We start from the raw sequence: 24,498 nt of genomic DNA on the forward strand, positions 1-24,498 counted from the left end.
ACGTTTTATGATTTGAAAGGAGCTCCCTGGAACTGTTCATTTAAAATCCTTTTTGGTGCTAATGAAAGTGGTCCTGTTGTCTGTTTTTGGGAAGAAGGAGGAGGTTTTCCTTTCCAGCTTTAGTACCACCAGAAACAATTTACAAACAAAATCCGTGTTTGTTTTACTGCAGCAGGATTGCATTGGAACGCAGTGGGATGTTTCAGTGTCTGAGAAGCAGTAAGCGAAGCAGCTGTGACCAACAATAATGTTAATTCACAGTCCAGCAGGTACGAGTTTAAGGAAAGAAAAAAGCATAAATGATCAAACAAAGGAGTTATTTCAAAGCGAAGTTGTCAGGCAAAAGTCTGTCTTGAATGTAAAGATACTCCAGGTTCTCACACTGGTGTTTCCTCTTTGAAAAGAAGATCTGAACCTTTAAAACCTCTTTTCAGAGAAGATGAACAGGGAGGGAGAGGAGATGGAGTGATAAACTGCAATAACCGGAGCGGTGGTGAAGGACTTTGTGTTGTTTCCAAGCGCGGCGGTGCCGGCCTGTTGAGATGGGAAAGCCCAGGAGCAATCGGCGATCTGCTTCTTGACTAAACAAGTTAATTTGTGAGGAAGAAGCAGCCCTGCCATTGTGGAGAAGAGGGACGCGGGGGCCCGGCCGCCCTGCTGCGTACAGAATGAGTCGGGCTGGGATTTAACTCAACCAAGGGACATGTTGCGGTTGATGGGGGGTCTGGTGGTGGCAGGGAAGGGACTGGGGTGTGTGTGAGCTGAACTGGTGACGCCAGGCTGAGTCCTGCTCCCCACGCAGCTCCTCAGTCCCGTTTCACACCAGATCTTGTCTCGCATAGGAGTACTCCGCAATTTTCCATGTTAAGTGAAGCTCCTGGAAGGAGAGGAGGTTGTGCCATCCCCCTCTGAATTTACTATGCAAGTACCCTGTGGTTCTTCAGCTGCCTGTGAGGAGTTTCTTGTCCCTGCCACTCTATAAATCACCACCAAGGACACCCGCCCTGACCTCGGGTCTGCGTTACAGGCTCTGTGCTGTTCGCTTCAGACACACACGTTTGGGAAAGCTGCTTTGGTGTTTCACTGCTGCTGAACACACGTGGATGCCAACAGGTAAGTTTTGGAACTGGATAGGTCCAAGCAGAGATACAGGGCAAGAAAAAGGTGCTGTAACTGTGATAACGAAGCTGCTTCCCCTGATAGCGGAGCCCGGTTGGGGTTGTGGTTCCCTTTGTGGGGCAGGAGGGGAGGAGCTGATGCTGGAGCTGCGGGTTGTGCTCAGTGCCACCTGTGCTGGGCCTACTGGGATGTAACCGTTTTGCAGTGGGGTTAAATACCACAAGTACCGCTGAACTCGATGACAAGCCCTCGATGTCACCTAGTGGAGTTTTTCCACTGGAGTTCAGCAATGAAACACCGTCAGCCTGTGCAGTTGCAGCCTGTTCTCTGCAGAACCCGAGGTGCTCTGAGGAGGTGTTTTCCGCTGAAAACTCCTCTTTTGCACAATGATGCCGGCACTGTGAGCCTGGTGATGCTGCTTCCCTTTCCGGGAAGAAATTGTTGCCAAGATCCAACGTCAGCCTCCCCTGGTGCAACTTGAGGCCGTTTCCTCTGCTCCTGGCGCTTGTTCCTGGGGAGCAGAGCCCGACTCCCCTGGCTCCAAGCTCCTTTCAGGCAGTTCAGAGATCAGAAGGTCTCCCCTCAGCTCCTGTTCTCCAGCTGAACCCCCAAGGTCCCTCAGCCGCTCCCATCACACTTGTGCTCCAGCCCCTCACCAGCTCCGTTCCCTTCTCTCAACTCGCTCCAGCACCTCAAGCCTTTTCTTGTTGTGAGGGGCTCAAAACCACCCCCAGGATTCAAGTTCCCCTGGTCCCATGGGAGGTGACTTGAATCCCCAGTTTGGAAATGGATCCCCAGAGCAGCATCGCGGTGGCCACAGCCCCGACTCTCTCTGGCTGCGCGGGGCCCTGTTTCAGCTGCGCTTTGTCCCGCTCGGGCTCCTGAATAATGGACGGGCTGTCAGCGGATCCTGACGGGCTCTCGGGTTTCCCCAGGGGATACGTGGAGGCTCCATCACCCTCCAGCCTGTCCCTGCCGTCCTCGCTGGGATCGGGTGTCAGACAGAGCTGAGTGGGTCTGGGTGCTCCAGGGAGGTGGGCGGTACCTGCAGCATGTCCCTTTGTGCCCATCCCACCCCAGTACCCAGCTCCGGCCCGGACTGGGGGAACTGGTCCTCCCTGGGCTGGGTTTGTGTCTGTGCAGCCACACGCACGTCTTGAAACAGCCTTTGCACCTGGGGCTTCTCTCTCTTCCCCAGTTTATACCAAAACCAAGCAAAAATAGAACATTTCAGTTGAAGGGACAAAAATGTGCCTTGTAGCCCCACTTAAGCCACCTCTCTATTCCTCAGCCAAAATAATCATCATCATTATCATCACCAGAAAATTAATAAATAATATATAGCAAATCTATATTGAATTTATAGTTATATTTTGTTATTGATATAAAAATATATTTATATTCAACGTATGATGATGATTATTATTATCGTTATTATTTAAGGAGCAAAAAGCACGAGCGCCACGTTCCGGCCCAGAGGCAGTTTTGTGAGCAGCCCTGGGTACCAGGACCTGGGTTGTGCTGTGGCCCTCACCGGGGGTAATGACGTTTGGGGACCAAAGGGGGGATTCCAGAGGCTCTGCCGTAGCGATGCTGTGTGCTCCCCAAAAGCCATGTTTCTGCGGCGGTGCTCTGGGTGCCCCGTCCCCCCACCTTCCTCTTCCTCCCACGAGGACCAAGCGCTGGTTCCTTCCTGCACAGCCATGGGGGTCACGGGGCATCTGCGGTGACGCGTTCACCGTCCCCACCCTTCAGCTGCTGCTGGTTGTTTCGACATCTCGCGTGAACCACCGAGCCCCACAGCCCATCCTTCCCACGTGCAATTAAACAGAGAATTTCCACTGGGCTGCACCATCTCAGCTCCCTTGGCCCTCCCGGCGTTTTCCTGGGTGCAAATCCCGTCCTGTCCCTGCTCCGATGTGGACAGGGCATCCCCACGGAGCAACGCAGAGGGACTCGCATCCTGTGATGGGAATTTAAGAACCTAAAAATGCAACAGTGTGGGAAAAGTGAAAGCCAGCGGATCTGGGAACCCGCAGACGTCCCTTCCTCACATCTCAGCGCCATCTCTGCTTCCTGCTCTGCCTTATCTCTCCGCGGCCACCTTTGTCCTCACAGATGTGGCTGACGCCAGCGGTTCCGTCCAAAAACACAGCGAGCAGCTGGGGCTGGAAGGTGACGGGGTGATTTGTAGAAGACAGAGCTTGGGTGGAGACATCAGGGCTTTTCAAAGGTAGGAGAGGAGGGAAACGGGTTCTACGCTTTGGTGCGGATAACTGGGGAGGATGAGGGGCAGGGAAAGGGAAGGGACTTCCCCTCTGCTCATGGAGACCATCTATTCCAATCTAGTCCAACTTTGCCGATGACACCAGAAGCTGCGGGGGAGCTGCTGTGTTGGGAGATGTGGAGGCACATCTGGCTCTGAGCTGGGTGCGAGTGGTGCCGTTGGGTCACTCATGGGTGCTCCGGGGCCACGTTCCTGCTGGGGATGTGGAGGAGGGAAGCGGTGGGGAAGAAATGAGGCTCAGAAGGTGGAGGAAATGGGTGGAGGAAGGGTCCTGTGTGGCCCATGTTGGTCCGTGGGGGTGAAATGGGCTTTGTCAGCCTGAGCTGTGATGCCCGAAGGTCCAGTGAGGAGCTGGCGTGTGCGGGGAAGCCGCCGTGTCCACATGGGGGGACACCATGGGGGGACCTCGGCAGCCACTCTGCCCTGGGCAGGGGGTGCAGTTGTGGTGCAGCAGCCCCAGAGGTTTCTGCCGTCTCAACACATGGGCTGGAAAGTAAACGGGGGTGAAAAGACACGATGGCTCTATGTCCCCAGGCTCCCAGCTTGGCGCATGGTGCATTTTCACCCTGGTACCACCGAAGCGGCAGGTTTGGACACGAGTTGGCTCCCAGCTTGGTGCATGGTGAGTTTTCACCCTGGTACCACTGAAGCGGCAGGTTTGGACATGAGTTTGGGGTTCTGGGGCCTGGCAAGAGCCCTGGGGGGGTCTGATCCTTCTGCTGGGGGTCCCAACAGCCTGGCTGGTTCACCGAGCGCTCACGGGCGTGGGGCAGGGGATGGCGTGGGGCAGGGGACTCGGTGGATGCTCCTCCTCTGTGGGAGGCAGGCGAGGGCTGGGGTGGGGCTTTGCCGAGCGAGAAACCGGAGTCCGGCCAAGTCTGGGGAAGTTGCCAGGACCGAGCACCCTGGCGAGACGGCGAGGCCGCCGCCGTGCCCCCCGCGCCGGGCTGCCGCGCACCCTGTAAGTCTCTGCGCCTCAGGGGGTGTCCCGGAGCAGCGCTGGGCAGGAGCTGTCACGGGATGGGGCTGTGTGGGAATGGGGTGTCCTGAGCCAGGGGTGCCCTGAGCCAGGGGGTGAGGGCAGGGTGGGGGGCTGGGGGTCCCCATGGTGCCAGCTGTGGGGACCTATCAGACCCCAGCGTCCCTTTACCTGCAGGTGGGGCTGTGGGAGACCTGGGCTGACCCAAAGCTTGGGCTCCCCGAGTCCTGCGCTGTTGAAACGCGGCTTTTCCCTCCTGACTCCCTTCCCCGTGGAGCGAGGAGACCCGCAGGCTGTGGGGCCAGGGCCCGGGCCGGCTCCCAGGGGTCCAGGACCACCCCGTCCCCCGCAGCCCATCGGGGACATCGTGCTGCCACGATTTCCCACATCTCCGCTCCATCCAGCAGCAATTTTGGGTGCTAGGTTACACCCTGTCCCTCTCCATCTCAGGGACCCCCTGGGAGGGCTGAGGGCACTGACCGGTGAAGCAGGACACCTGGTGCTTACCCGCATGATGCTCAGCCCTTTTCCGTGCCTCAGTTTCCCCCGCATGGAAAGGCGCTGCTGGCGGTGGGACGGTGACCCTGGCTGTCCCCTCCTCCCCGCAGCCGCTGTCCCCAGCGCCGGAGGAAGCAGCTGGAGCATCCGGCCCTTCCTCGCAGCCTCGTGGGACGTGTATTTACCCGCTCGCCGCCCTGAGTCACGGCTGCTGTGTCACACAGCCCGTTTGGCTGGGAGGCTCCTAACGAAGCGCCAGAGTTTGTCTGGCTCCGAGCGAGTGGCTTTTGGCAGCCAGTGGCCCCTGGCCACCAGCCCAATGGCCCCACGGGAGGGGTGGCATTTGGGGACATCCCCAGCGAGCTGCTGAGCTGTGGGGAAGGCGCTGGGGACAGGGATGCTCCGGAGGCACCTGGAACCGGGAAGATGCTGCATCCTGGTGATGTGGCCCCTGGTTGTGCCTACCGAGCTGGCCTGCTTTGTTTCTCCATGGAGGCAAAACCCAAAAGCCCCATTAAGGGGCTAATTACAAGGCAGCGTTTGTTACCTTCTATTCTGTTAAGCCTGTGGTGCAGAGCGCTGCCGGGGGGGTGAGGTGTGTGCGACTCCCCCATTCCCCAGGGGTGCTGCACGGCGGATCAGGGAGGTCTGGGCTCAGGAATCTTATTCCAAGGTGGCTTCAGGGATGTCCCCATGGCCAGAGATGGGTCCCTAAAGCTGCTCCTGCCTACCTGTGCCCCCATGGCTGGGGCTTTGGGAAGAGCTGGTCCTGTGGTCCTGAGCACCCCCAGTTCTCTCCACTCTCTGTTGTGACCAGGGCAGAGATTTTAAGCAGCTCCAGGAGCCTGTTGTTCCCCAGAGCTCATGTTGTGCCACCATGGGGGTTCCTGCAGCCCCTTCCCCAATACCCACCCAGTTCAAATTCGGGGAAGGTGAATCTTCTGCTCCCCTTGACGGAGATGGGTCTTGCCATGGGCACAGCTCAGCCCAGCCCTCCCGGGGGAGAACTGCTCACTCTGCTTTATTTGCTTATCTCTGATTAACCAGAACGTTCCTGGACGAGGTCAGTGCGATAAGGATGCCAAGGGCTGTTGCCCAGGGGGACGGGCTGTGAAGATGGTTGGGAGCCTAGAGCACCTTTATTATAAAGAGAGAGACTGGAGAGCTGGGGCTGTTGAGCTGGAGAAGAGAAGCTGAGAGGGATCTGATCAATGGGATCGATATCTCAGGGTGGGTGTCAGAGGATGGACCAGACTCTGTTCAGTGGTGCCCAACGCCAGGGTGAGGGGCAACGGGCACAGACTGAAACACAGGAGGCTCCATGTGAACATGAGCAGAAACTTGTTTGCTGGGAGGTGCCAGAGCCTGGCCCAGGCTGCCCAGGGCAGTGCTGGAGTCACCATCCCTGGAGGGTTGGACAGACGGACAGGAGGTTCTCAGGACATGGGGCAGTGCCAGGGATGGGTTATGGTTGCACTCCATGATCTTGGGGCTTTTCCAACCAACATGATTCTGTGATATTTATAATGGAAAAACCCAGGCAAACACAGGAGCCTTTTACTGTCCTGCCACACCTGCTACAAGCCAAAGTGTCTCAAGGGCAGTAAGAATTCCTTGCAGGTGACATTGAGTCCCCCTCAGGGACAAGTTTCCTGTCCTGCCAAACAGGTGAGCGCTGGGACGGGCTCCCGGCCACGGGGGTGCCCGGGGGCGCTGAGGCAGGAGGGGCTGCCGAACCTGCCTCGTCCCGGCGGTGCTGGAAGAGCACGCTGAGCCCCGAGCGTTTCCCAGGGCTCGCTGCCAAGCCCTGAGCCCTCGGTGCCAAGTCTCGAGGTTTCAGTGATGGCTCCTGGGGTGTCACCCTGACCCAAAGGCCTCCCCTGATGTGTGTGTCCTGATGTGTGTGTCACCCGCGTTCTTTCTGCTCCGGGTTGGGCTGTGGGTGCTGCAGGGTCGGGGTGTCCTGACCCTTCCTACCCAAAGGGGACAGTGCCCAAGTGTCCCCCTGTCGAAGGTTAAGATTGTGGGGTAACAATCAAACCCTGGCAGGTGTATTGTCAACCTCCTCTTCCCCCCCACTTTCCCCTTTTGTCCCTCCCTCTCCCCCCTTCCACTCAGCACAGGCGATCGGGAGGGAAAGAAGGACAGAGAGAAGAGAGTTGGAAAAAATTAAAGATGTTTTACTAATGCTACTAGTAAGAATAGAGAAAATAATACAAAATATACGAAACCAATCTGGAAAGTCCCAGCAACTGCAGAGCCGGCACCCGAAGTCCTGGATTAGACTTCACAGCCAACCGGAGCTGGATTCAGTCTGTCACTGGCCTCAGTTCACAGGGACCACTCGCAAGGTCCTCTCCTAATGTCGCCATAAGAAAAAGGGAGCGAGATCCTCGTGATCTCCCATTTTATATGAAGTATTCACGTGAATGGAATGTTATACACAGTTGGTCAGTTTCTTGGTCACTTGTTTCTCGTCGCCCCTCTCGCGAGATGTCCATCCGTGCTTATCAATAAGTTTGCATTCCATTGCTGTGTTCACCAAAACATGTGTCTGGTTCTCCAGGACAATGCAGTTAATATGAAGCTTTAGCTGACAGGCAAAATTCACTGAAAGAGAAACTTGTTTTTAACAAAACCAGGACACCCCCCCTGCCCCACGGCCACCCTGGGTGCTCCAGGCAGGGGGCGCAGCCCCGGGGGTGGGTCCAGGCGCTGCCCCCCGTGTCCCATCCAGGGGACGGTGTTTTTCCCCGCGCTGTGCCCTGATGTCCCGTTCCTCCCACAGACCTCGGCGCGGGACCCACTGCCATGCGATGCTCCCCAAAGCGCTTCCTCACGGCTGTGCTCGCAGCTTCCTTCCTCCTCCTTCTCCTCATCCTCCATGGGGGCGGCCGGCAGGAGCAGGATCCCCCGGAGGTGAGTCCCCCACCGGTGACATCCCACTGAAGGGGACACTGGAGCGTCCTCCATCCCTTCCCTGCCCCACACCCCCCCAAAGCCAGCTCTGCCCCTTCCCTGCCCCACATCCCCCTCCAAACCCAGCTCTGCCCCTTCCCCACCCCACATCCCCCTCCAAACCCAGCTCTGCCCCTTCCCTGCCCCACATCCCCCTCCAAACCCAGCTCTGCCCCTTCCCCACCCCACATCCCCCTCCAAACCCAGCTCTGCCCCTTCCCCGCCCCACATCCCCCTCCAAACCCAGCTCTGCCCCTTCCCCACCCCACATCCCCCTCCAAACCCAGCTCTGCCCCTTCCCCACCCCACATCCCCCCCCAAACCCAGCTCTGCCCCTTCCCTGCCCCACATCCCCCTCCAAACCCAGCTCTGCCCCTTCCCCACCCCACATCCCCCTCCAAACCCAGCTCTGCCCCTTCCCGGCCCCACATCCCCCTCCAAACCCAGCTCTGCCCCTTCCCCACCCCACATCCCCCCCCAAACCCAGCTCTGCCCCTTCCCCACCCCACATCCCCCTCCAAACCCAGCTCTGCCCCTTCCCGGCCCCACATCCCCCTCCAAACCCAGCTCTGCCCCTTCCCTGCTCCACATCCCCCTCCAAACCCAGCTCTGCCCCTTCCCGGCCCCACATCCTCCTCCAAACCCAGCTCTGCCCCTTCCCGGCCCCACATCCCCCTCCAAACCCAGCTCTGCCCCTTCCCTGCCCCACATCCCCCTCCAAACTCAGCTCTCCCCTCTCCTCACCCTGGGCCTCCCCTGACCATGCGCTGGGAGGGCAGGACGGGGGCTCCCCCTCATTTCTGGTTCCCCCTTTGTCTTCTCCCCTTGCTCCAGTGTGTCCCTGGAGCTCTGGGCTCTGACCTGCATCCCATCCAGGTGGAACTTGGGGATGTGGCCCCGGCCACGGTCCTGCAGCTGCTGCAGCCGGGGGGAGCCCAGCGCATCCTCGAGGACACGGGTGACCTCTCTGTGCTCCACAACATCTCCTACCACCTCCTGGCTGGTTCTCACTCCCCCCACAAAAGTGAGTTGGTGGCTCTAGGACCCCAGGCTGGGCATTAGGTGTGGGGGTGGAGGGAGGTCAGCGTGTTCCAAGTGTGGTCTGTGCTTCTGCTGCACCTGGGACTGGGGTGACCGCAGACATTTGAGGTTTCCCAGATCTCTGGGGGGAATGTGGCTGAGCCCCCATCAAACTGGGGTTGAGTTTCCTGCTTTCCAGTGAGGACGTTGGCGATGGTGGGGGGCAGAGCACGGGGAAAACCACCTGGTGTGAGAGGTGGGGGGCGAACTCTGGACATCGAGGTGCTGGAGTGAGTGGAGAGAAGGGAACAGAGCTGGTGAGGGGCTGGAGCACAAGTGTGATGGAGACTGAGGGACCTGGGGGGTTCAGCTGGAGAACAGGAGCTGAGGGGAGACCTTCTGATCTCTGAACTGCCTGAAAGGAGCTTGGAGCCAGGGGGGTCGGGCTCTGCTCCCCAGGAACAAGCGCCAGGAGCAGAGGAAACGGCCTCAAGTTGCGCCAGGGGAGGTGGAGGTTGGATGTGGGAACAATTTCTTCCCCAAAGGGCTGTGGGACATTGGAACAGGCTGCCCAGGGCAGTGCTGGAGTCACCATCCCTGGAGCCTGCTGATGCCTTCCCTCTGCCTCGCAGAATTCCTGGTGGTGGGATTGGCGTCGGTGCGGCGGCCACGTGGCTACTACCTGCCGGCCACGCTCCAGTCCCTCTTCACGCAGTCGACGGAGGAGGAGCTGCAGGAGATGGTGGTCGTGGTGCACCTGGCCGACGCCGACCCCGGCTGGAACGTGCGTGTGGCCGCTGACATTGCCCGCAAGTTTGCTCAGCAGATCCTCCTGGGCCGGCTCCTGCTCATCCACGCTCCCCACGAGTTCTACCCCACGCTCCAGGGCCTCAAGAGAAACTACAATGACCCGGAGGAGCGGGTGAAGTTCAGGTCCAAGCAGAACGTGGACTACGCCTTCCTTCTCGCCTTTGCTGCCAACCTCTCCTCCTACTACCTGATGATCGAGGACGACGTGTGGTCCGCCAAGTCCTTCCTGACGGCCATCCGCAAGGCGCTGGCTTCCCGAGAAGGCTCCAACTGGGCCACCCTTGAGTTCTCCAAGCTGGGCTACATCGGGAAGCTCTACCGCTCCAGCGACCTTCCTCGCCTGGCTCGCTTCCTCCTCCTCTTCTACCAGGAGATGCCCTGCGACTGGTTGCTGGTCCATTTCCGCCTCCTGCTCACCCAGAAGGACGTCATCCGCTTCAAGCCCTCCCTGTTCCAGCACATGGGCCTCTACTCCTCCTTCCAAGGCACCGTCAACCGGCTGGAGGACGATGAGTTCCAGCCCGACGCTTTGGACATCCCGGATAACCCACCGGCCACCTTGTTCACCAGCATGTCCGTCTTTGAGAACTACGAGCCCCTCAAGGCTTATAGCACAGCAGAAGGGTATTTTTGGGGGAAAAACCCATCGGCCGGCAGCGTCTTCTCCATCATCTTCCAGCAGCCGGTCCGTGTCGCCCGCGTGCGGGTGCGCACAGGCTCCCAGGAGCGCCGGGGCGATTTCCTGCGCTTCGGGGTGCTGGAGCTGGGCCGGTGGCGGGGACCCAATGGCCACGACTGCACCGCCTACACCACGGTGGGCACCTTCGAGAAGGGAACGCTGGAGCGGCGGGGGCTGCAGAACGTCATCCCCGGCCCCGTGGAGTGCGTCAGGATCCGGGTCACCCGCGACCAGAGCGAGTGGCTCATCATCCAGAGCGTCGAGGTCTGGACCGCGGTGGGGAGCTGAGTGGCGACGGGCACCGTGCCAAAGCGGATGGACGTTGTACTAAGAAGCTCTTTATTTTTCTCACTCCCTTTTTTGATAAGGAATTAAGTTATGAGCTCCGGAGGGCGGTGGGAGCTGGATGGGGCCGTGCCTGCCTGAGGGATGCTCCAGCGAGCAGCAGCAGACGTTTGGGAATTCAGGCTGGGCAGCAGCAAACATTTCCTCCCAGGGAGGATGATGCACAGACAGAGCTAATTAACTAATTAACGAACTAAATAATTAACCAGGCAGTGGCTTTTTTTTTTTTATAACTTCTTCACACCACCCCTCCCCATCTGAGTTTTCTAACCCACCAGCGCCCAGTTTCTAACCTGCAGGTTTGTTTTCGTCTCCCATCCTATTTTAAGCTGTTCCTGGAAACAGGTTTGGGGGTGCTGCTCACCAACCCCTTGCCCTCCACAATAAGGGAAACAGGGAGCAAGGACCCCCTCCCTGCAACTTGTGGGCACTGGTGTCTCCGAGGGCACCGGCCACCAGATGGACCCATCACATCAGCTCTATTCGGAGCCTTGGTGCAGGTTTCCAGCTCTCGGGAGGCTGCAGCTCCCAGGGATCACACCCAGTGTCCATGAGGGATTCACACCGAGAGGGGAGATGGCGTTTCCAAAATGGGGAGAAAAGTGCAATGATTGAGCACCGCAGAACAAGGATGAGTAACGGAAAATGCAATTTTGCTATAATGTGAGGCTCTGGGTACATTTTAGCCCGGCGAGGTGCGGAAGGGCGACAGGTACGCACAGGGACAAAGCCCCAAAAAGCTCCTGTTGGGGTTTGGCAGGATCAGCCCATCAGAAGCTGTTGGCACCAGCACATGTGGCCGTGACTGGCGCTTCCCCCAGTGTAGGCGTTTAGCAATAACTGCTCAGCTTTCACCAACCGAGGAATTCCGATCTGCTTGGTGTATGCGAGACGGCTTGGAGCAGTTTGTGACTACCTTGTGCCACGCGGGACTGCTCCGGTTTGATGCATCTGGAATCTTGTGTCCAGCTGTGGCCCCTCAGTTCCAGCAGGACAGGGAACTGCTGCAGAGAGTCCAGCGCAGCCACCAAGATGCTGCAGGGAGTGGAGCATCTCCCGTGTGAGGAAAGGCTGAGGGAGCTGGGGCTCTGGAGCTGGACAAGAGGACACTGAGGGAGGACTCATTCATGGGGATCAATATGGAAAGGGGCAGTGTCAGGAGGATGGAGCCAGGCTCTGCTGGTGACAACCAGTGACAGGACAAGGGGTAATGGGTTCAAACTGGAACACAAGAGGTTCCACTTAAATTTGAGAAGAAACTTGTTGGGGGTGAGGGTGGCAGAGCCTGGCCCAGGCTGCCCAGGGGGGTTGTGGAGTCTCCTTCTGTGCAGACATTCCAACCCGCCTGGACACCTTCCTGTGTAACCTCATCTGGGTGTTCCTGCTCCATGGGGGGATTGCACTGGATGAGCTTTCCAGGGCCCTTCCAACCCCTGACACTCTGGGATTCTGGTGTAAGCCCAGCTCTCCTGGAGCAGGACAGTCCCCCTGCGAGCACAGACGGACACAAACCAGAGCCCAGGGATGCACCTGTGGTGCCAAAACCCTGTGTGCCATAACCACAGCTCAAGTTCCTGCATCTACTTGGCAGCCTGGAGAGCAGCCACTCGGTGCTGGGAGCCCCAGATCTGGCACAATGGGATTTTGCCGTGAAAACCAGCCCGGCCTGGAATAGATCTTTGTCTGCATTTAATAGAGATGCTACATAGAATCACAGAGTAGTTTGGGTTATGATAAATTCCAGCACCTTCCTCACATTATCGATGTTCAATATACACAGGGCAGAATCACTTCAGCTTCCTCCACACACCCCAGGTCCAGTCCGAGCTCTCAGAGGGTTCAGAGCAGCACAATCGTCCCCTTTCCAGGGCTCCAAGACCCAGAGAAGCATTTGCAGTGCCTCAGTAAAGCCTTTGCTCCAGTTCTCTTGGACACAATTGCTCCGGGCTGCACGGTGAGTGTGCCACAGGTCACCAACACGGGCACAAACAGGAAGCTTTCTCCCCAGTATGTTTTTATCCACTGCTAAGGCAGGAAAAGATCTAAATCTAAATCAACCTTTTACCTGAATGTACTAATCAGTCTGCGGTATTCACCTACACAGAAACAAGCTGCAGTCTCAGTTATGCTGGTGTAAATCTGGATGGAGTCCACTGAAGGGAGTGGGAATCCACCCCGTTTACACCAGCGAGCAGCAGCAGGGAACCTCCTCCTCCTCCCGCTGCACCGCGCTGGGCTCTGCACCACGATGCCCAGTTAACATCGGCACAAACTGGGGGAGGAGGAGGCTCCTTCCTTCTGGAGGAGCGACAATTTATCCCAGAGAAGAATTACCCCGCTATTTTTATCCCAGGAAGACTCAGCTTCCAACACCCAGTGCTGAGACCCCAGTCTCTGGTGCGGGATGGGCCGACGGTGACTTTGGTCCCAGCACGTGGTGCCCGGCTGAGCACAACACACAGGAGCTGCGGCCGCCGCTTGAGCACCAGCGCTGTGTCCGACCGGCGTTTACAAGCAGCCATGGGGCGAACAATCAGTGCAGATGTCAGCCGAGCGAGGGTTTAGGAGCCTCTGGGCCGAAAGGTGAAGGGCAAAGGGACAAAACTGGAGGTAAGCGTTTTGGTCTGCTTCTCTCGACGAAGACGGTACATCAGAGAGGGCGAGAGCTCCCCAGCAAACACCACGGGCATCCGTCTCGACCGGCAGCGCTGCCCTGTCTCTTGGGAAGTGGTGCAACGATCTAGCTCAGCATCTTGTGGCGGTCGAAAACTGTCTTCCTCTGCTCCTGCACCTGGCGCTTCCAGCGCTGCTGGGCCCCCTCCACCCGCTCCAGCACCGTGTTGGCTCTCGCGCCAGACGGGGTGGGCGCCGCGGCCAAGGAGCGAGTGTCCTGCAAGAGAGAGAAACAGAACCCCAGTGTGTCAGGGGTTGGAAGTGCCCTCAAAAGCTCATCCAGTGTAATCCCCCTACCAGAGCAGGAACACTCAGATGAGGTTACACAGGAATGTCTTCTTGTCACCTAACAGCCTCTCCCCACCCTGTCCCCCCCAACAGCGCAGCCTCACCTCGTTCTCCTCCTCGTTGTGCAGAGGCTGGGTATAAGCATCTGGCTTCCGGATCAGAGGGTCCACCAGCACCAGGAATGCCATGTAAAGCAGCAGTGCCCCCACCACCGACAAATAAATGATGATGATCACCTGCAGTTAAGGACAGCGCAGTAGAAAAGGATCAGTCACTTGGAGAAGAGGAACCATGGAGGCCAGAAAGCTCCTTTCACAGCAGCCGCTGATGTTTGATCTTTTCCCTCGTTCTAATTTTGCTCACTAGAAGGTGCTTGCAGGGAGGCTGATGAGACGTCAGCGCCATCACTGCATAAACCACGCTGGTCTCCACACTGTTAGGGCACGTGCTGCACGTGAAAGGAGACCAACGAGATGCGTCGGCGCTCAGCGGTGCTTGGCACTGTCACACACCCCCAGCAGGGACACCACGCAGCCTGTGCCTCGCTGCCAGGAGCCCTCCTGACTCGCACCCCTGGCGCTCTCACCGTGTATGAGCTGCCACAGTTTTATTTTCCCTTTGTGGGCTCTCCTCCAGGAACGCGCCGGCGCGGCTGTGCCTGGGATGGCGTGGCGTGGCAAGGAGGAGCCAGCTGGAGGGAGGAGATCTGCACTCACCTTGATGGTGGTGGTGCTGCGCTCCTCGTACTTGCACTCGCACAGCAGGCAATAGGCCTCCACGTCGCTGCCCGGCACCGGCATCGGTTCCACAACGTGCAGGCAGTTGCTGCAACGCAAAGAAACCAAAAATCAGCAACAGAATATGGTAAAACCAATGTTCTCTGGAAAAACACTGGGGTGACCTTTTCTGTCTTTCCCATCAGGTGGATAATGCTGAGCTGGTTTTAGGAGTTCCTCTGATAGCTCAGCTAGTCCAAAGTTCCTGGGATAGACTGTCCAAGTGTCTCTGCAGGGATCCGATCCAGGTGAAGGGGACTGGGGGGTACACCCCACATCTGCTGAGAGCCATGGCTTAAGAAATCATGTCTCCCACATTCATAGAATGTTTAGGTTGGAAAAGACCTCTAAGATCATTGAGTCCAACCATAACCCAGCCCTGGCACTGCCCCATGTCCTGAGAACCTCATGTCCGTCTGTCCAACCCTCCAGGGATGGTGACTCCAGCACTGCCCTGGGCAGCCTGTTCCAATGCCCCACAGCCCTTTGGGGAAGAAATTGTTCCCCACATCCAACCTCAACCTCCCCTGGCGCAACTTGAGGCCGTTTCCTCTGCTCCTGGCGCTTGTTCCTGGGGAGCAGAGCCCGACTCCCCTGGCTCCAAGCTCCTTTCAGGCAGTTCAGAGATCAGAAGGTCTCCCCTCAGCTCCTGTTCTCCAGCTGAACCCCCCAGGTCCCTCAGCCGCTCCATCACACTTGTGCTCCAGCCCCTCACCAGCTCCGTTCCCTTCTCTCCACTCGCTCCAGCACCTCAAGGGCTTTCGTTTTGTGAGAAGCCCAGAACTACAAGAAAGACATTGTGGTCCTGGAGCACATCCAAAGAAGGGAAACAGTGGATGAAGGATCTGGAGCACAAGTTTTAATCTCTGTTCAAAAAATGCCTGTCGCACAGGCAGGGAATTACTTTCTTAGCACCAGCTGGAAATTCGGAATACTTGCGTTCATGGACCAACCTCCACAACTCACCAGTCCTTCTGCGACACATTCTTCTTGTAGATCTGCCCAGTGATGTTGCGGTACGGGGGACAGACACACTTGCAGCGCATGTCCTCCGAGCTCTGCAGAAGCAAAAGGAGGTGGCACTAGTGAGTGAGCACGTGTGCAGTTCCGCTGCCCTCATCACCCGAACCTCTGGGAAAAGGCGAAGCGTTCGGTAGGAGAGAGATGCCTCTTCTTTCTGCGCTGCTTCTTTCACATCAATAACTTCAGTTTTAAAATGTTTCCAGCACCTGTGCTCAAGTCACTAGGTACTTTTTAAACAAATTTAAGAATGCCAACTCCAAAACACAGCGGAAAGCAGAGGTCACTGTCATATACATCCACACCTCTACATAATATAAATACACATCTGCAGACATGGTTCAGGGCTTGTGTCTGAAGCTGTTCACTCACCTTGATGGCTTGTGCTGGAGGAGAAAGGATGCAGCACAGCAGCGCAATGAGCAGCACGGGGCTCGCACATGGCCAGGGGCACTGGGCAAACATTGCGGAAGGCTGAGGAAACAGAAATTCACATCCAGGATAGAGGATCTCAGCGGAACGCAGCCAGAATGAGACAGTATGAGCTTCCTCTCCCGACCCACTTGCCTCTGTTTTGCTCAGGAAGTATGAATTTGTCCCTGAATCAAGGCTGATGTTGATCAGAAACTCCTGGAAACACTTTACACAGATCCCAAGAAACACTCTTATCAAAAATTCTCCCACCATGTAGAGCTACACATCCAAACTACCACAGTCCTGGAAAAAATATTGCTGATTTCAATACCAGAGACGTGTGTTTGCACGAATCCAAAGGAATATTGAGTTCATTTTCATTGCTCCAAAAAGCAAAGTCAGTCCTAAGGCTGATCCGGAGCTGGTTTGATTGGTGAGCTCTGAACGGCGACTTCAGCTCAGCTTTACTCAGGGAAGGTAATTTACACCTTCATTAATCAGCTCCATACGGCATACGTAATTCCACAGCTAACTCCACGTACTTAAACTCTACTTCCTAACATAATCCCATTAGTATTTACATCACCGGGATATTCTATCACTGTTTGCTTTACCTTATGTCAGTAGTCTAAGAATTAAGGGAATTAATTCTTTGTCGATTTTACAAACACCGGGTTCCTCTCTTCTTTATCTAAACAAAACACCAGCCACTTCTAACAAGCTGACCTGCCAAAACCCATCAAAACACATTCCAGTCCCATCAGCGTATTTCTTAACCCTTGCAGCAGAAATGTCCTCAGACAGTGGTTCTTTCCTTGGAGAGACACATCAGGCTTTTAGCTGTATATCAGAAATGCTGGTTAATGACTTATCTGAGCTGCATGGTGCATATTCCCCATCGTGAGTGGTTTTTGACTCCTACTCGTTTGAATTTTTAACTCGCAGATCTGGACTCACGTATCTGGCTTGCTGAGCTACATTCAGATCACGTGAACAGCTCAAAAACCATCATTTTCAATATAAACTGTGGAAAATGTGATCTAGTATACTACATACAGCAATAACAAAATCAAAACTTGGAATGACAAGAGTCCACCCGTCACGAGTGTGAAACACCGGAGGCCGCATAAAGGATAATTTATATGCAGTTCTTGCCGAGTTTGACCGAGTGTGTTCCAAGAGGCATTTGCACAGATGCCTTCAAGCTGTTGTCCAGACAATCAGCCAAGCTTAGAGCAGCTATTTGTCTACAAGCATCAGGACCAAAGCCCAGCAGTGCTGGGGACGACAGACGGACTCACGGCTGGTTTGGGTCTCGGAGGTTGTGACTGAGGAGGGTGGCAGCCTCCAGGCATGAAGGCCCCCAAAAGGAGCCCCCCAAACCCTCCTCACCTTTCACAGCACCTACAGCCCTTCTACAGCACCCACCCACCCACCCCGGCGCTGTGCTCCGACCACCCCGGACACCCACCCGACCTCCCGCTCCCACACCAGGCGCAGGCCCCGAGCCTCCCCCGGGCAAGACCCCGCACAGCCCGCGTCCCCGGGGACGGGAAGCAGATGGGGACGCGGATCGGGGAGGGAACCGCCCCGGCCCCGGCCCCGGCCCCGGCCCCGGCCCCGGCCCCGGCCCCGGCCCGGGCTCCCCTCGGGCCGCCCCCGGCGCAGCCCCACCGGCCCTACCTGCGGCGCGGCGCCTGCCGGAGATGCTCGGCAGCCCCGCCCCCTGTAAACCCCACCCCCGTCCAGGTTCTTGCGCGCCTATTGGTTGCGGAGGGTGACGCCCTGTGACAGGCAGTAGCCGCGGCCAATCGCAAGGCAGATCGCTCCGCCGGACCTGTGAAGAGCGTCCTCACCTTTCCGCAGCTCCTCATCGCTGCGGGGACGCGGTGGCGGGCGGGAGGTTTCGAGATGCTGGTGGAATCCCTGTCAGCGGCCCGTGTCAGGCGGACCAGGCCGCGGGTATCGCCCGCCTGACGCCCCCGTCGCCCAGCAGAGCCCACTGAGAGCCCCGTTCCCCCCTGGAGCCGCCGGCTCTGCCTGCAGGACCTGCCCCCTCAGCCGGCCCCGTGCCATTCACAACAACGGTATTTCTGTGTCCACCAAAGGGGTAAGGCCGGCCACAGTGGTGCCCTTGGTGTCTGTTTTATGGCTGTTGTATAGTTATAAATGATATTCGTGATACTCCAGGCTCAAAAGCTGTGGGTCTGCAGTTGATCTCGTGTATTAGACTCCCTCAGACACCATTAACTCCATTGTGTTGAGAAGAATATTCTGCTTCTCCAAGGGTCTTGCATTTTCCCAAGGAGAACCTTTTTAAGATCTGGCTCTATAAATATATTGGGTTTTGCCACATTTATTATGGGGAGAGGCTGAGGGAGCTGGGCTTGTTTAGTCTGGAGAAGAGGAGGCTCAGAGCTGAGCTCAGCACTCTCTAGAACTACCTGAAGGGCAGTTCTAGCCATGTGGGATTGGGCTCTTCTCCCAGGCATCAGCAATAGGACAAGGGGCCATGGGCTTCAACTCTGCCAGGGGAAGTTTAGGCTGGAGATTAGAAAGCAATTCTGTGCAGAGAGTGGTCAGGCATTGGAATGGCTGCCCAGGGAGGTGCTGGACTCACCGGCCCTGGAGGTTTTTAAAGTGAGGTTGGACATGGCACTTAGTGCCCTGATCTAGTAAACGGACTGGAGTTGGACCAAGGGTTGGACTGGATGATCTCTGAGGTCTTTTCCAACTCAGTCCATTCTGTGATTCTGTGATTTTCGGTGGCCAGGCTCTTCACTTCAGGTGTGCAATAGCCTTGGCCCTGCTCCGGCAGCTCCCGGGGGGCTCTGCTCTGCATCGGGGGTCAAGTGGCTCCTCTGCTTAATCCGGCCTTTGCTGATTGATCTGAGCTCTGTGTCTGTGGCGCTGGATAAACTCAAGATCTAAATCTCTTTCAGGTAAAAAGCTCCTGTTGGTGAAAAGGAAAAAACAAAGAGGCTCAAACTTTCTTATGAGGAGAGACTGGGAGAGCTGGAGCTGTTCAGTTGGAGAAGCTGAGAGGGATCTGATCAATGGGATCAATATCTCAGGGTGGGTGTCAGAGGATGGACCAGACTCTCTTCAGTGGTGCCCAACGCCAGGGTGAGGGGCAACGGGCACAGACTGAAACACAGGAGGCTCCATGTGAACATGAGCAGAAACTTGTTTGCTGGGAGGTGCCAGAGCCTGGCCCAGGCTGCCCAGAGCGGATGTGGAGTCTCCTGCTCTGAGCCATTCAAACCCCCTGGACCCCCCTGTGTGATCTGCTCTGTGACCCTGCGTGAGCAGGGCTGGGCTGGGGATCTGCAGAGCTCCTGCAACCCCACCAGCCTGGGGTTCTGTGTAACCTCTGGTTTAACTTGTTGTAACCTGGCGGCTGGAGCAGCTGTGCCTGCCTGGGGTGAGCCAGGGCAGGGAAAGACCTTTCTGAGCCGTGTATCTCTCTGGTGATGGGGCTGATCAGTGCAGCACCACAGCCCCATCCTGCCTCCCTGGAAGTTGTAGCATGGAGGGTGTTGGTCTCTTCTCTGAAATAACAAGTGATAGAATGAGACGAAATGGCCTCAAGTTGCGCCAGGGGAGGTTGAGGTTGGATCCAGGGAACAATTTCTTCCCCAAAGGGCTGTGGGGCATTGGAACAGGCTGCCCAGGGCAGTGCTGGAGTCACCATCCCTGGAGAGCTGGACAGACGGACATGAGGTTCTTAGGAACATGAGTCAGTGCAAGGGGTGGGGGAACAGTTGGACTCAATGATTTTGAGGGTCTTTTCTAACCAAAATGATTCTATGAAGGAACCAGGCTGTAATCTTTGCTGTGTGGAGCCATAGCCCATTGTGACAGGGATGTTTCCAGTCCTAACAGTTTGCTTCTTTGATGAAAATAAAATTTAGAAGACTAAGGTGAGAAATATATTCAGGCAGAAATATGTGTAAATCAGCATCGATGTCTGGCTGGCATAGATAGTTTTAACTCCTTAGAAGGAGTAAATTGATTGAGACTGCTTGCCTTTGGGTTTGTACAATGTATATTCTGTGGACACTGCCAGCCTTTAAAATGTCCCGTGCACCCAGGTGTGGAAATTACTGATATAAAAGCACTTTTTCTTTCCATTGCGGTAATGGGTAAAATCCTGATCTTGCCATGGCCGTGTTCCCCGCTCACTCAGCTGGAATCTTTTCTAGCCCTGTGACCTATGTCAGCTGGACTGATCTAAGGAAATATTCCATGGGAATAATCCTGGGTATTAGGTGCACAAGGGACTTCTAATTCCTTCCTCCTACTCCAGCACTGCTGAGCGGAAGAACCTATTTGGTGCTAACTCACCGCTCTATTTTCATAGCAGAACCTCAGGCCTGGCTGCGGGATGCTCTCAATGTGAAATCACTCGGTTTTTACAGATTTAAAAGCCAGGTGACCACAGGGATTTCATGTGACCATCTTTCCCAGCACGACTGATGAGGAGGTATTTTTATCTTCTCTGACATGCCTGTTGCCACAGCAATCTGGTTTTCTGTGTTCTTTTGCAGCCCAAAGATACATCTCGCTGCTTCTTGTGGGCCCGGGGTGAGCTGGATGGACACTTGGAGGAAGCAGCCTGAGCTGGTGAGACAACACAGAGCAATGCCCAGGAGTGAGTAAAGGAACAGCCCAGGCAGCTGAAACACCAAACACAGGGATCAGGTTTTTTAAGGTGAGTGCCTCAAACACACACCCACCTGAAATAAATAACTTACGCTTTTTCTATGGATATACAACGTTTAATCCAATTCCTTAATTGTATTCTTTAAACATGTGTTGATTAGAGCATAAGCAAAACAGCGCTGGGTGCGCGGGGGATTCGCTCCGCCCAACACGCACACTTTTAACAATAAGAAGTGTGCTTAAATACAGTATGATATTACATATTCATAATGACCTCAGAAATGCCTATACATATTCATGACCTTTCCCGCTTTTTATTAGAATGAGTCTCAGATAACCATTTACATATTCCCCTCCTTGACCCTCCCCTGTTGTGCCTGCGCAGTGTCACTTGGTGAATTTGAGGAAGGGTCTTTAGGGGTCTTTGGATGAGGCTCCTTCAGCTTCGTCACCGTGGACTTTTTACCTTTGGGTCATTAGGAGGAACTGGCTGGAACCCAAACTACCAAACCGACTGCAACCAGACTGGCGCCCCCTTTTTGCTGTAAATCTTGGCTATCTTGTCTCCTCAAGGTTGCAGCTGGTGCTGTAAAACTTCTTATCTTGGCATTTAATGAAGTCCTGCTTTTTTTAGCACAATTAGTTACATACAGCTCTAAACTAGATATTAATAATGTGGTTTAAAATGTTAGCTTGTTAGTAGGCCCTTATTATATAGTTGCTTAACCCTTAAAATGTTAGTTCCCTCTATCAATATAACTTCCTAAACAAGTTTAGTAACTTTTTACGTAGAACTTAACCACCTTTCCCTTTTCCAAGTTCAGAGTCTGTGCCTCATTTGGTTATACCTGTAAACATTAAACATCTTAGCACGAATCACAACTGCATTTTTTACACACCAAATACAAGATGAGCTTCAAAGTTGCATTTCAGTTTCAAGTCTCTTTTCCAGGAGGCCGGTTTCTGATTCCCTGGAAGGGAGGGTTAGCTGCGTGTGCATTGCCTTTGGGGTGATGGGAAGGATCTCACACATGACACCTCCAAGAGACTATGTTCTGTTCCCTTTCTTTCTCTCTGTCCCCCTGCCCAGCAGCCTTTTTGTCTGACCCTGGATGTCATTCCCTTAAAGCCCAGAAGTGATGGAAAAAGAGGGAGTTTGGCTGGAGAGAGCATAACTTGCTGCTTTATTTCTCCCTGCCTATTGCTCAGCCTTGTCCTCATTTGTAGATCCACGACTGTACAGATCCCACAGATGTGGTTGTTTTTCCTGTGTTTCTCAGTGTGCTGAATGCAGGTCTGTTTGAAAATCTAATGCACTAATAAGTCCTGAACCCTTGCACAGGGCTCTGGGTAAACTGGGTTGATGTTATCCGCTGAGACTGGCCTGCAGAGGTCTGTGACCAGCACAGTGCTCTGGAAAGGGGCTTCATTGTACTTTGGGTAGCGCAGGATTAGCAATGACTATGTGGGGCTGTTGGTTCCCAATTTCTGCCTCACACTTTGGCAGCAGGTGACAGAGGAGCCTCGGAGGAGCATCCCCAGGCAGCGTCCTGGGAATTGAGGCCAAACACATTTAATCTGGCATGGAGAGAGAAGGAATCAGAGATCAGCATAGGAAACAAAGAAAAAGATGTAAAAGCAATGCATCAGACATTGACATTAACACCCGGAGCTCTCCCCTTACTGATGTAATTAGTCCTTACTCATGTTCATGGTGTCAGCTTTTGAAGGACAGGTGGCATTTTTGTGAACATGACCAGCGGCTGAGGACACGCAAGAACAGCTTGTCCTTGTTCTTTCTGGAAATGGGTGTTGGCTACACTGTAAACCTCTTTCCGGCACAAGGATGGGATCACATCAGCTGGCAGATATTTGAAGGGCAATTTATTTTGAATTGTAAACAAACGGATTGACTTGTAATTACCCTGGAGAGAATTCTTACCAATATAAAAGGTGGCCTGTAGTTCAGGGAGAAAGCATTTCATTCTTCAGCTGCGACAAAATGATCTGGTCTTTGTGTTAAGCTTGAAATGAAATTTGCTTGCAACATGATTTTGGGATTGTAAGCTTGAGGAGAGGACACAAGGGCGCTTGGGCACCGGGCCGACCTTCTTGAGCTGTGTGGGGTGGTTGGTTAGATCAAGGAACAGTAAATCTTCTCTCTTTTGCTGTCCACTCCCTTTTAACTCCAAGGAAGTGGCTTCTGGTGACGTGCCTCAGTTTCCTTCATCAGACAGTGTGTGGTGGTTCTGTGAGGGCGACTGAAGAACTCGTGAGGGTCACAAGAACTGCTTGTGAGGGTGCATTAAGATCTCCACATGAAAGACTTGATGATCTTAAAAGGATGCATAGAAGCCTCGTAGAGATTTCAGGGTGTATGTTAATGAATAAATGTGGTCAGTCACAGGCAGGAGCTGGTGGGGGGGTGGACAGAAGATGTGGCTTTCCCAGCATGCTGGATGTTGGTAACTGGGGAGATACGGTGTCAGTGTGTGCTGGACGCTGATAACTGGGGAGATATGGTGTCAGTGTGTCCTTTGGTTGTGCACAGACAGGCTGGCTTTGTGAACGATGTGAGCTGTAGAGACCAACCATTGATGTAACAGCCACAAAAGGATAAATCTGGCCCATGGGATTCAGAGTTGGGTGTCCCGACCCAGGGCTGTGCAGCAATCGCTCGCTTACACCTTGGGGTGCGATGGTGAGGAGGCTCCTGTTGCAGTGGGGTGGCTGGGGCAGCAAACAACCCAGACATGGTTTGTGTCCCAAAGGGCTTGACTTGTGTTTAACCTTTTCATAGGCTGCTTCTGCCCCTAGATTGAAAACCATTTCCAGACTAAATATTGACAGTTTACAAACAAGACAGTCTGAGTTCATCCAGGCCTCTGAAGACTAGAAAAGAGCTGCTCCCCCCAGTGCAGTGCTCTGGCCGCTGCTCCACACTGCTCCCCTCTGCTTCAGCTCGCTGTGCTTTCCCAAGCAAAGAACAGAGGCTTTCTCAGAGGGAAAAGGGAATTCTCTGTGGCCAGAAGCATTTTTCAGGAGCTGATGCTCCATCCTGGAGCCTGTGTGGTGATGCAGCCCTGCTGTGAGCCACGCAGGAGCTTGAGAAGTGGCCTCAGCTGCTGGAGCTGCCATCTGAAGGGGTAAGAGAATGTGCTCGTATGGAGTTGGGGCAGGCGGAGACCTTGCAGGGCCAGGCACATCGCTGGGTTTCATCTCCCCTGACAGCAGGCAGAGCAGCGTCCGCAGGGGCAGCGCTTACAGCACAGTTGGGTGCATCAATGGTTGTGAAGCATCAGTGACACCCTTCCTGCTGTCCTGACGCTGATGTGCATGCGATGTGGGGGAAGAGGGGAAGGAATGACATCAGGGTGGATGTGGTAGATGGCACCGATGGGACTGCAGCCTCTGGGGACCGTCCTTTGCTGTTGGGTTGCTTTGTGCCCATCTCTGCACTGCATGGGCTTCCCTGTAAGTCTCGTCCTGACTTGGCAGAGAAACCCTGAAGTTGGCATTCTTTCCTGTGACACCTGGTTCAGCCAAAAAGAAGTTTATCCAAGGTTTTTGATGGCATGGCATGAAACCTTTAAGCTTAAATGTGCTATTGGCACCAGGCCTGCTGTGGCTCGGTTTTACCTTCTAAGGCCGCGTTCCTGCTGGGCCACAGTCATCCCAGCCCACCTCAGGCTGTGAACTTGGTCAGCTAAGAGCTATTGAGCTGGGCTGATGGTTAGGGACCCCTCCTCCTGCTTCAAAGCGGGGAAAATACTTCAGGTGAGACCAAACAAATCTTTCCTGCTGGAGATCACTGCTTTGGGAGCAGTTTAAAGCCAAGTCCCCATGGTTTGGAAGGGTTGCTTGGTGCTGGTTTAGGAGCAGTAGTGTTGAACCAAGTGTCTCATCCCCCTTCCAACTTACACAGCTGGGGTTTTGTCTCCTTAAAAAAATCCCAAGTCTGGGATTT

The 24,498-nt window shown here is 55.1% G+C and overlaps 2 protein-coding genes across 2 annotated transcripts; one reads left to right on the plus strand and one right to left on the minus strand.

Moving 5' to 3' along the window:
• Positions 1-42: 42 nt before the first annotated feature.
• Positions 43-10,930, plus strand: LOC308049037 (alpha-1,6-mannosyl-glycoprotein 4-beta-N-acetylglucosaminyltransferase-like). Its single transcript, XM_080358438.1, has 4 exons — positions 43-1,113; positions 7,672-7,802; positions 8,718-8,865; positions 9,494-10,930. The coding sequence occupies exons 1-4, from the start codon at positions 1,104-1,106 to the stop codon at positions 10,636-10,638; spliced, it is 1,434 nt and encodes a 477-aa protein (XP_080214564.1). The 5' UTR covers positions 43-1,103; the 3' UTR covers positions 10,639-10,930.
• A 2,505-nt stretch (positions 10,931-13,435) lies between these two features.
• Positions 13,436-15,917, minus strand: TMEM9 (transmembrane protein 9; the record flags this gene model as incomplete). Its single annotated transcript, XM_080358517.1, has 5 exons — positions 13,436-13,585; positions 13,761-13,892; positions 14,373-14,481; positions 15,399-15,490; positions 15,825-15,917. 5 exons carry the CDS (start codon positions 15,915-15,917, stop codon positions 13,436-13,438), a joined length of 576 nt encoding a protein of 191 aa, XP_080214643.1.
• Between the last annotated feature and the right edge of the window lie 8,581 nt (positions 15,918-24,498).

Source organism: Nesoenas mayeri (genome assembly GCF_963082525.1).
Source record: "Nesoenas mayeri genome assembly, chromosome: 23".
Lineage (NCBI taxonomy): Eukaryota > Metazoa > Chordata > Aves > Columbiformes > Columbidae > Nesoenas > Nesoenas mayeri.